At 35.9% G+C, this 13111-nt stretch overlaps 1 protein-coding gene across 1 annotated transcript in view; it reads left to right on the forward strand.

Moving 5' to 3' along the window:
* LOC129751305 (zinc finger CCCH domain-containing protein 13) overlaps positions 1–13111 on the forward strand; it is a 315903-nt gene that overhangs the window by 251967 nt on the left and 50825 nt on the right. Inside the window, exon 2 of the mRNA XM_055746726.1 lies at positions 6064–6944. Coding sequence (XP_055602701.1) covers positions 6900–6944 — 45 coding nt within the window. The 5' untranslated portion in view covers positions 6064–6899. The remainder of the gene's footprint in view (positions 1–6063; positions 6945–13111) is intronic.

The following is a 13111-nucleotide window of genomic DNA, read 5'->3' on the forward strand; positions in this document are numbered from 1 at the left end:
GTTGTTGTTATCTTTTTAAGTTGATATTTTTTGGTGATTGTTGAGCCAAATAATAACAATATCTTAACGTTTCGGCCTACTGGACAATTTCAGCCATCTTCAGAAAAACTGTATTCAGGTAAAAATATACAAAGTTTAAATTAACACACTTAATTTTCACAATATGTCTTAAAATTACTTCACTTTTCTGTTCTTACAAATTGTATCGCCGCGTGCATCCGTTACGGCTGTCTGATTTAATTTAATCCAAAACTTTAACCGCTGCTAACAGCTGGTGTCCAGCATTCTCTATGGGGTTATTGGAGGCCACGGAAGGGTCCCTCTCACTGGAAGGAGGGAGGAAGACTCTTAAACAGAAGACCAATTTTTACATAACTCAAGAAACAATAAAGCAAATGATACCAATTTGCTATGGGAGTGTATTCGGTTACGAGAAATGTCCCTTAAACGGTTTGGTACCCCTCCCTCTTCCCAATATGGAAGAAAGAAGCGGGGAGGTTGCTCCCATACAATTTGTCGCACCATTCGAGAAATAATCAAGCAAACGGTACCAAATTTGGCATGTAAGGGTATATGGGTAGAGAGAATTTTTAAAATATGGTTTGAGACTGGGTATGAGATTTGTTTCTATGATTATTTGGGACTCCACCCTCTTTGATTGGGGAGATACAAAGGGGAGAAGGGGGGTCTTCCTTACAGTTTAATTCGATAACTTATCATTCAAATGAATCCAAATTTTACATAGGAAGGTATAAGACTACGAGTCAAGTTTCTCCGATGTTTGAGACCCATCTATTCTTCCACTGGGGGGATAAGAAGAGGAAAGGGGCTCGTTTTTATGCATTTCTTGAGAACTCATAGAACAAAATAAACGAAATTTATTATGAAAGTATATTCGAGCACGAGAAATCTTTTTTTTTTAAGTTTCGAGATCCCTTCCTCTCTCCAACGGGAAGAGAGGAAGGAGGAGGGAGGTTTTCATAAAATATTTTTGGATCACTTGAGAACTAATTATTCAAATTTAAAAGCAGAGGGTATTTGAAAAGATTTGTTTTTGTTATGATTATTCAAGGGTTCTTCCTCCTTTCACTGATTTTATTGGAAGGGGAAAAGGAGCTCCCATTCTTTTTTTATATTTTTTTCCTGTGCAAATATAGCAGATGGTAACAAATTGGGAAGAGTATTAAAATACAAAAAAGTTTCTAAGATGATTTAGTTCCCCTCACGGGATAGGAAAGTGAAACACCGGGTAATCTAGTATCACTTAAAAGAAGTTTTATCCGGGTTTACCTGGATATTCAATACCAAACTTGGAAACAGTCCTGCCTGACCCGGTTGTCCAGATTTTATTTAAAAATGACCTGATTTTTCCAGAATTTAATCCCTTTGTTTGTCAAATCAATCAGAAAAAAAAATTGTGGTATAATTTATTTTATTTATGTTTCAAAAACGAAATTTTTTAAGCTAGTTTTATAAAAACAATCATGAAAGGTACTTTAGAAGCGTAAAAAACGATTTAAAATCTATCGATGAGTTTTGACAAAATTTGCCTGGATATTGTCCGGAAAATTCTGACAAACATTACATAAAGCTGTATGAATTCAATCGTTTTTTTTGAAGAATTTTGTTAGGAAGGCCCCCGATTTATAAACGGTTGGGGTAAATCTGATTTCTCAATCAATTTATTTGTTCAATGATGCTTCTGAACCAATTTTCATGAAAATCATGTCATATTTGAGGTAGAATTTGTATGGGAGCCCCGCTTCCAAAATAGTTGATTGTGTTACTAAGAATATCCCTCCATTTTAATGTATAAGATTATTAACTATTATAATGTCTCGTTAAAACAGCTTTTACCATCATGAGATACTTTTTCCTATGAGTTTGAAATATACAACCCCTTCAAAAGATTTTCAATACGTTTTTTTTTGTTTTACTGGGCACATCTTGACTTTCTTTATGGAATAGATTCTTTTTAAACTGTTTATCAGGGAATAAAAATTTGAAAAAAAAAACTTCAAAGCATTTTTATATCTAGTAATATTTTCACATTCAAAAATGTTCAAAAAGCTTAGAGTGAAATGAAAAACATTTACAAATCAAAGCTGTTAGCGATGAAAAGGTTCAGAAATTGGATCAAAGCGATTTTTTATCTTTGAACATATGATTAGTGTAAATCTTTCGAACTAAAAAAAATTGAACAAAGTATTCAAAAAATTATTTATATTGTTTTAAAGTATTACAACACTTGCTAAAAGTAGCTTCTGGCATTAAGAAATTTTAAAATATGAACTTAATTTTTAAGTGATGAACAATTTGATTCACTCTGACTCTTTTTTTTTTTTTTTAATTTTATTTCTGACTTTTTAAACACTTAGTGTTCATTCGAGTCACAAAAAAAAATTAAAACTATTTACAACAAAAAACTTACAATTAATAATCTTTTCACGAATAATATAATATAAATGTACATTACTATGATTTGCGTTCTACGTTTCCTGAATCAGTTGCTACAAAATTTATTGAAATTGTAAAATTTATTTGCTTTTTTTCGTCGTCACTGTCGCTTCTCTTCCTCGGGTCCGGCGTCCTATGGTTTCGGTCTGGCTCAATTCCGGGATCGATTCAACCGATGCAATTTTGCTTTTTGGCTTTATTTTTTTCCTGGATTCGTTTTCCGAGGTCGAACTAGGACTGGAAATAGTTCGTTTGAGATTAACCTTATCCACTTCCATTTCCGCGTCGTCATCATTGTCTTCTTCGTCATCGTCATCTTCATCTTCTTCGTTCTCATCGCCATCGTCGTCGTCGTCGCCGTCGTCGTCATCGTCATCATCATCTTCATCGTCATCGTCATCGTCGTCGATCTTTTCTTCGCTGCTCATTTTTTCTGCAGACGTTGTCGGTTTTGTGGCAGCCGTTGTGTGTACGGCTTCGTTGAGGCTCGGTAGCAATTGTCGTGTTGATCGGGTTTTAAGCTTGCTCGGCAACGTTGTCGAGATATTTGCAATTTTTTCAATCCTCGGTGTGGCCCCAACCAATGCTTTCTTAAGTACTTGGCTGAACGATGTACTTGGTTCCGATGACTTTTGGTGAACGCTATTCAAACCAACCACGTCGATGCTTGCCAGCTTGGGACAGTTAACTTTAAGGTGGCCTTCAATTTTGCAGAAGAAGCACCGACTTTTAACACCATCATAAAATATCCTAACCTTGAAGTTTGAGATGAAAATATTCGCTGGAAGTTCCTTGGCGATTTCCAAGTGAACGCCACGAATACCGTTAAACACAGGGAAACCAGAATTTGTCGCAAATTTCTCTCTAACGTGCTGCTTAATTGTCCCATACTGTCCCAAAACAACTGCAATTTCCTCGTCATCGACCTCGGGAGGCAAATTGAATATTCGCACATAACGATGAACACTACTCGCAACGTCCAATTTTACCCTAATCCTGGTTCCATCTTCATATATGAAGGGGTACTCGGCGTCCATTTTATTGATAAATCTATTAAACACTGTTTCGTCCATAAACTTTAGGTAAAAACATCGTTCATTTTCGTCCTTGTACAAAGAATGCACAATGGACGCTTGTATTTCCAACGTGTTCTGAACAAAAACAAAAACGTTAACATATGCCGGAGGCCTCGCGCACGTACCAAACGCAATTTTAATCGTATTCTTTTGCATTCTTTCCATATCAGTAGGCCGGAACCTATTCCAGTTTAACGAATTGAAAAAAAGATGCACTGACCGAGAGTTCAATTTAGAAACATGTGATTGCACCAACGTCCGAGCGTAAACTGACTCTGACTCTTGTTGTCAATTAAATTGCACATAGATCCTCAAAAATAAAGCATGATCTTACAAAAGAATGACCTCATCAAGTTTTATTTAGAGTACAATTTATAGTTGGGTTATAAATTTTGAGGATTTATCTAGACTGTACTGAAAACGAATCGATTTATGCAAAAAAAAACGTTGGTTTAACAGATGAGATACGATGTAATACCTGGCATGAATTTAACTGCCCCTATTCGCATAACAGTCCCATATGAATTTTCGTCATTTTTCATGTAACCTGACAGTTTGTCATTTTCAACATAGGGCTTCAATGTGAAACAATAAAAAAGAGATTTTGTTCTAGAAATTTCGAAAAAAATATAAACTCGTGGCTGTCCCATATGAAATATACCCGCATTACAGTCCCATATGTGAAATAGCACGCTAAAAGTTGCCAAATCAACCGTTACAAATGTAATTAAAGTGTATGGGGAACGTTTGTCGACAGCCAGGAAGTCTGGATCGGGGGGGAAATCGAAAACCGGAAGCCGCTGAGACGACAAAAAGAGTTGCCGGTAGTTTCAAGCGAAACCCTAATCTCTCTCTCCGAGATGCCGCAAATAAGCTGGGTGTATCATCTACAACCGTGCATCGAGCCAAAAAACGAGCCGGACTATCGACTTACAAGAAGGTAGTGACTCCAAATTGCGATGATAATCAAAATACGACGGCCAAAGCGCGATCCCGGAGGCTGTACACGACGATGCTGTCGAAGTTTGACTGCGTGGTAATGGACGACGAAACCTACGTCAAAGCCGACTACAAGCAGCTTCCGGGACAGGAGTTTTATACGGCAAAAGGAAGGTAGCAGATATTTTCAAATACATAAAACTGTCAAAGTTCGCGAAGAAATATCTGATTTGGCAAGCCATCTGTACCTGTGGCTTGAAAAGTAGCATTTTCATAGCTTCCGGGACTGTCAACCAAGAAATTTACGTGAAAGAGTGATTGAATAAACGTCTTCTGCCTTTCCTGAAGAAACACGGTTGTTCCGTACTGTTTTGGCCGGATTTGGCATCTTGCCATAACGGTAAAAGGGCCATGGAGTGGTACGCCGCCAACAACGTGCAGGTGGTTCCCAAGGACAAGAACCCTCCCAACAAGCCAGAGCTCCGCCCAATTGAGAAATACTGGGCTATTGTCAAGCGGAACCTAAAGTAGACCAAAAAACGGCTAAGGACAAGCAGCAGTTCAAGGCAAACTGGCTTTCTGCGGCGAAGAAGGTGGACAAGGTGGCTGTACAAAATCTTATGGCAGGTGTTAAGCGGAAAGCCCGGCATTTCGGATTTGGAAAAGCGGAAGCCTTACTGAATATTTTTCCTGAATTTTATACTAATTAAACTTGAAAAAGAAATTTAATTTGATTTTTTAAATAAACGATTTCACCGATTCACACGCGTTTCCCTTGACCAAATTTTGACCGTATCACCCTTAACTTGTCTTTAACAAATAGTTCTTAACAAACTTGTTAAATTATTTCATTAATCAATCTGAGCATATCATGCTTTAAAAAGCATTCTCACACCCCTGTTTGAACTGAACATTATAATTTTCCAATTTACTGAAGGCAAAGGAACAAAAATGGCAACTCATCCAAAGTTTAATTAAATTAAAAAGCAAAGAGCTGAGACTACGTGCTCTGGCTGGATTGGGATTGGCGGTGGAAAAGATTTTTCCTACTGCAGCAGCGTGTTCCTGAAATGGCTGGAGTGGAAATTAAAGGGAGCCAAGGATAGAACTGAATGAGCCACTTTTTTCCATTCTGCTTCTTACGAAGGGATTGCAATCGTGTGAAACGTTCGGGATAGGAAGTATACGAAAAAAACTAGGCTGAAGGCAACCGAAAAAACGGATGAAATGTAAGCCGAACCTAGTCATCAGAGTAAGTTTGTTGATAGAAAGCAAAAGAATGAAGTGAGTGAGGCAGAGCTCTGAAATTATTGACATAATAAAAAGTAATCAGCAGCGCAAAAAATGAAAAAAAAATGAATCTGAGAGAAACGTGCGCGAAGTTTAATGTAATTAAGGCTAAATCACTTATAATTTCGTACGAGTTGTATCTCCGGGGCGTTTATTCAATTTTTGTCGCACAGACATATTAATGTTCCGAAAAAAAATAAGTGATGATATGTTTATGGGTTGAAATTTATTTTAACTTCTCTTATTTAAAAAAAAATTGGGACAAAATTCACTAAAAATATAATTTATCTCCTCTTTTCAGATTTACCTGCTTTCAACTACTAAAACACATCGTTAAGTCGCAAGAAGGATAAAAAAGACCAGAACAAGTTTCTTTTTTGCGGAAAACAGCTCCATCTCACCGGAAGTGACTGCCAAAATCGTACCCGTAAATCATTAGCATGAATTCGTTCCGGAACGTCGAATTACGCAAGGCAACCAGGACCATAAGCTATCGTCGTGGGGACATCAGCAACAACAACCGTATCGTTTGAGTGTGGCCCCCGGAACCGGAAATTCTTATTTGCGCCACCTTTCCAGAGAAGAAAAAAAAACTTCAACTGAAAAGTTTGATTTATTTGTTTGTGTCCTGAAGTGATATTTTTTGTGTAAATAGTATTCCCCAGAAAAAAAAACCGAGGCGCGAAAAAAGTTATGTTCAATTTTGATTGTGCTGTTCTTTCAGTTCCAATACTTGTAAATAATTTTTTCGAAAGATGCTCGTTGAACTTGTTCCCGGAAAGTGAATAAAATCGAAGATAATTTGTTTCCGACAAAAGCAAAAATAAGGAGAAGCAAACAAAAATCAACAAAAAGTTGCGGAAAATTTTCGTGAATCGTGCCTGTTGACGAGGAAAAGTTGCTGAGAAAATTTAACAAGCCAAGTTCGAAAGGTAAAAAAAGTGAACCAATAGTGGGGGAGCGCGTCAAATCGAAAGGAAGTGATACAGAAAGTGTTCGATTATTGTGCCAAGAGTACGGAAAAAGAGAAGATAACAAAGTGGTACAAATTGAACCCGGCTTGTATTGAGTTCCAGATAGATAAGAAGAGCACTGCTGACATTCTTTTCGACGAATTGCGGCAATTGAATCATCAAAATGGAGACGGAGGAAATCATCAAACTCGTGGATGGAATCTACAAGGTAAGAAATGGTGGAACTTACTTTTTTTTCGAGTCAATTTGTTTAAACATACATATTTGCAACTCTGTTACAATTTTCATTACCTTACAAATAATATATGGAACTGTGTGGTGACTCTGGAACTGTATGGTGAGAAAGCCACCTTTAGTTTACAAAGTAAACTGTCTGGCATTCAAAAGAAAATATACAGATAAATTTGGAAAAGATTTGTACAACTTATACAGAAAAAAACACACTGCTTTAATTTTCTAATAATTCAAAACGAACACAAACACATACAGAATCTCGATAAAACTTGATATTTCCTCGAAGAGATTCCTTTTTACTTAATTCGAGGATATGATGGTAAACATCTTCCAAATGCTTAAACCACCAACCCTCAGAAAGTGTACTGAATATGTCGTGACCGGGATTCGATATAATGACCATTGGTTTAGAAGACTTGTAGGCCATTTTCTATGCCACAAGCTGCGGTGGCATCTTAACTGATATCTTATGTGCATCTCATAGAATGATTTTATTCAAAAAATCTCAACAAAGCAACAATCTAGGAAAAAATTCAGATTTTTCCGAAAATAAATTCAATTTAAGACCCGCGCACTTAAAAAAACTGTGAGCAAAAATTCAAACGTTTATTTTTGCCAAAACTGAAACTTTTTAGAATAGGAATACTGGCAAAAAAGCTATAGTTCAGTACTCTATTGTCAAAAAAGATGCCTAAGGATGTCAACCACAATAAAAGATATAATATTTTTGACTTTAAAATGTTTCAACTCACGAAAAATGCAGAGCTTGATGAATGGTATCAGCAAGAAGCCGCTTTTTTGTCATAATAAATTACATCGAATCAATCTGTGATTTGAAATTAGAATCGAATATTTTGATCGAGAAAACACTACAACGATGAGGTTTGTAAAAATTATTTCTAAAGTCAAAAATTTAAATTAAATTAAAAAAAATAATTTTGGAATATTCAGCGAACAAAATTAATGAAACAGAATGAGAATAATAATTGAAATCGTTTTTTGTTTTCTAATTTTGAAAAACTTGAACTTTTTTTTTTGTTGTTTAGAATAATCATCTTATCAAATTTTTAAAATAAGTTTTGATGTTAATATTGAAATTCAATTTCCAACATTATTAACACGTTCGTCGCCACGGCACCCATATTCGGGTGACGGGTGCATTTCCTGGGGGGCCCCGTCACATCAAAAAGCAGGTGACGCTCTCTTACTCAAGTTAGCCGCTCAGTTTAGCCACACGTTGCAAATCTGGGAACTCTCCCTCTTTTCTTTCTCGCTCCCAGAATTTCTTTGGGCCCTTCTAGTAAAACTACCAAAATGAGCGTGGCGACGAACGTGTTAAATACAACTCGCAACTATTTGGAATAATTTGGAACCCCTCTCTCTCTCTCTCTCTCTCTCTCTCTCTCTCTCTCTTCCTATAAAAGGAAAGGGGGGTCTCTCAAATAAAAGTAATTCGGGAACTTATCATACAAATCAGGGATGCTTTTCACCGTGGGGTTTTTACGGAGCCGGAGAATTTCAACACCGCACTATTATTGCCACAAACTCTCCGGAGAGATTGTTAGTTTTTCACCACTCTCTATCTGCTTTCGATGTTCTCGAGTGTCATAACACTAACTCAAACTCGCACCGCCACCAGATCCTCACATTCGAGCATAAATGTTTACACCGTAGAGCACCATAGAGTGGCACATTTCCTCACCGACGAGAATCACCTGCGTTTTTTGGTGACTTGGCTTTGCCGAACGTATGGCAAGCTGGAAGTTGAAAGTAATGTGCTATAAGACGGTAACCATTCCTTAGTGATTTTTACAGGTGTTCATCAATTGATCGTTTTGAGTGATGCATCAGTTCATCGATTTATTTTGGTTGATGTAAAAAAAACCTCCAAAAACATTTGTTTTTATTTCAAAAAATCACTTCGCTCAAAAACATCACATAATTTCTAGGATTTTTAACACTCAGTGCCATTTTTCCCTTTCAAACCAATTTAGAGACGCCCTGTATAATAAGGTTTAAAAAATTTGTAATCTGATGAATATGAAATCTTTCTTTTTACTTAAATCTTTATTGTACGTGCATCTAAAACTACATATCTTTAAACACTCGGTCCGAACTTTAAAAAAAGTTGTTATGATTAAAAGTAGGTTTTCACTAAATAAACATTTTTCATTTATAGAGATCTTAAATATGATATGACAGCAACCGATAAGTTAACATTTCTTTTTCAGATAAACTAACTTTTTCTTTGTTCCCAGTCGAATTGGAATTGCCCCTTCAAGTATACTATCACACGTAATACCCCTTAATGTATGCAATCACCTGCAATGTTTTCGTGTTCAATAATTGGATCGATCGGTGTTCTCGGTGGTGAATGTGGGGAACATAAGAGCTCTCATTCTCACGCTCGTTGGTGCTGAATTCCAAAATTCTCTCCAGTGGTGTTAGTTAAACATCTCCGTGGTGAAGTTCAGAGAATCTCCGCGGGGATTAAAAAAACCCGCACCGCGGAGATTCTCCATGGAGAAAATGCATGCCTGATACAAATGGAACCAAATTTGACATGGGAGTGTATTTGGTACGAGGAATGTTTCGAATATTTAGTACCTCTCCCTTATTCCAGTGGGGTGATAAGAAGGCTTACATTTTTTTACATAACTCGAGAACTAATGAACCTAATGTGGCATGGGATGGTATATGAATACGAGAAATAATTCTATGATTATGTCAGAATCCTCCCTCCTTCCAGTGAGGATATAGGAAGGGAGGAGTGGGGCTTCCATACCGTTTTTATTGCTTAGCTTGAGAACTATTCGAGCAAATGGATCCAAATTGAGCTTGAAAGGTTATTTGGGTATGAGAAATGGTTCTATGAATGTTGAGTGCCCCTCCCCCTTTAAAAAGGTAGAAAGGAGGATGTTGCTCCTTTACAATTTTCAGCATAAATGGAAAATTATTCAAGCAAATGGAACCAAAATTGGTATGGGAAGGTAATTTAAACAAGAAATGTTACTATGATATCTTGAGAACCCTCTGTTCTTCCAGTGGAAAAACTTGAATGGAAGAGAATGCTCCCAGACAATTTTTTACATTACTGGAGAACTTATCCAGCAAGTACCACTGCTTCCTTCCAGTGGGGTGATAGGAAGAAGACAAGGGGGCTCCTTTACACTTTATCGCATAACTTTAGAGCTTATCAAAGAAATTTCACCAAATTTGACATGGAAGGGCCTTTAGATACGCGAAAAGGTTATATGCATATTCTAGACGCCTTCCTTTTTCAATTAGGGATATAGTTAGGGAAGTGGGAAGCTCCCATACAATTGATTTGCATAAACCAAGAACTTATCTAACAAATGGAACCAAATATGATATTGGAAATCATTTAAATAACCCAAATATTTGGGTACGAGAAATGGTTCTATGATTATTTGAAACACCACTCTTCATACAGAGAGTACACAAGGGGGTTCCAATATAATTTTGTTGGTATAACTGGAGAAGTAATTAAGAAAATAGAATCAAATTTGACATATGTTTCTCTTAAATACAAGATATCCTACTATGAATGTTACAGACCTTTCCAGCCGTTACAGATCGGAAAAGTGAAAAGGGGGTCATCGAAACTCGAATAGTTGAAGCTCTCTTTTAAAGCGGTTTCTTCTAAATTTTGTTGAAATTTGATATGAAATGAGGCGCTTAGGATCAGAGGGGTGCAAGTGCCGAAATGATGATTTCGAGAAAACGAGCCTCAAAGTTTTTTTTCTAAATCAAAATTATCGAATCAATTTTTCTACTAAAATTTCGATGGAGTGTGTCTCATGAGGTCTAAAATGAACGATTCTGAAAGAAAAACCAAAGTTTGTGTTAAAACGGCGAACTACTTATATTGATATTTTTCACTTGCACCCTTCTGATCCCAAGAATGACACTTGCACCACTCTGACTCCAAACAATATGATAGCATCCTTGTGGAACCTGTATGTAACGAGTATTTTCAGTATGATACTAAATGTTTTGTTTTTGTTCACACATTTAATTTTCTGCGTTTTCGGGCTTCAAATTTCTATGCAACTCATAATGAACGAGGTTTGCAAGTTCCACTATCCTAATTCCCAGAATTTGTAGAAAACTTTCAATCTCTCTTTTTCCTTAATGGATACACAAGAATACCTGCATATGTGTTCATTCATTGGAATTAACTGTTTAGCTGGTCGCTTTTTCCGGTAGAACCAACGTACGCTTCCCCTTGGTTTCGTAGCTTTTTTTGCAAGATGAGTTTCCAGACTGCCTGATTTCGTTGGCGTTTTTGGGGTCTTGATGAATGGCCAGTTGACTCTCCAGGAATGGACTCATTCTCCCTAGCAACTGCAGCAGCAGCAACTTCTGATTATCCAGAAGAACCGTGGATGTTTAATTTTTCTTTTTTGGTCTAATTATACCAGACCTCTTTCCTAAACAGTTATGTAAATATTCCTTAAAAGACTTTATGTAATTTTTTATAAACTACCTGTCGCAACGACTCATCTGAACTTTTCGAAGTTTCATTTTGTTCCGTGGGATAGTATGTGAAATTATGATCAGAGCCTGTCGAAAACTCTGAATCCTCTGAGCTTTCATCCGAGAGATTTTTCTTAGATATATTTGTTACGAAGCTACACCTGAATCTATTTTCATCGCTTCTCTATCTGAGGACTTTGGATTATCCTGATCAGAACCAGTAGAAAATCCTAGTCGGAGCTGGATGATGTTGTTTTCAACTGACAAAAATGTATACGTTCTAATGAAATCAGCCTAAAAGTATAATCCTTTGGTGTCAGAAGGGTGCAAGTGCACTTGCACCCTTCTGACACCAAACGAAAAAGGATTTTCATTGACACGTTTTTTTATAAATAGCTTAAAAATATCGAAATAATTTTTCTTTTGACCTGTGTCTTCTACAGAATGTTAATCTATACTTTAACTATCCAAAAAACAGTTTATCTCAGTTTTGTTAAAAAATCACTTGCACCCCTCTGATCCTAAGTGCCTCAAATGATTCAATTTCATTCCATTCCAAATTTCAACAAAAAAAATCTATAATTTCTTAACAAATCATTTTATGTTGGCAGGTGTAGCAAAGCACACCAATCAGCTAGTTTATAAATAAATAAAAAATAATACGTACCATCAAAATCATGCAACAGTAGGGTTGGATGCAAGATTTGTATACCACAGCACTTATTCAATTTTGATTTTAATATAATGTAAAAAAGTTATCATTTAATGATAATAAAATGACGCTGACATGGTTTCTCACATCGTGATATAGTTTTATAGAGTTTTTGTTTCTCATAGAAAATTTAACAAAATCGAGCAATAAATTTACATATTTTTATATTTTTCGATATCGTATAAAACTTCACCTTGTATGTAGAATTGGCTTAATGACATCACCTACAAAACTTTATACTGCATTTATTATTCTATACCAACATTGATGGTGTAAAAATATTTTTCGGACATTCATCAAATTTTTAAAAATAATTTTTTCTATAATTCAATTACCAGTCTGGGCTCAAATGCATCAAAATGCTAATCAAATATTAACTTTTTGAATCTCGTTTCCATATGCCGAAAATTGATTGTTTTGTCAATTTCAAAACTTCATCCATCCAAACTTCATTTTTTATGATTTTAAATGGTAGAATGTTTTGAAGTTTTTCTACCCCTAAATGTATGCAACTTCGTCTTGCTTTCTCTTCGAAAACATTTTAACAGAAAGAATGTAAAATTTTTTGAAAAAAAAACAAAAAATATCGCATCAACCTTAAAACTTTTTATATGCAATTGGTTTGATTTTCTGTGGACTTTAAGTTTTTAGAAGCCCTTGAAGTAGAAAATTGTTGCATGATACCTCAGTTGATGGTATTTTTTATCTTCTCATCTATTGCTTATAGGTATTCAAATTTCATGATAAAAAAAAACATTTATAACCCAAACAAACTATAATCAAAACCAAGGCGTTGAATTGTCGAACATCAATCTTGATTTTGGAAAAAAAAATCTATTTCTCAAGGCAAAATTTGAGCTCGAAATATAAGCACGACTTCAGGAAGCGGTTTTCAAAAATGCGTTCAAAACATGAACCAGACTTAAAAA

This window comes from Uranotaenia lowii, chromosome 3 (genome assembly GCF_029784155.1).
Source record: "Uranotaenia lowii strain MFRU-FL chromosome 3, ASM2978415v1, whole genome shotgun sequence".
Lineage (NCBI taxonomy): Eukaryota > Metazoa > Arthropoda > Insecta > Diptera > Culicidae > Uranotaenia > Uranotaenia lowii.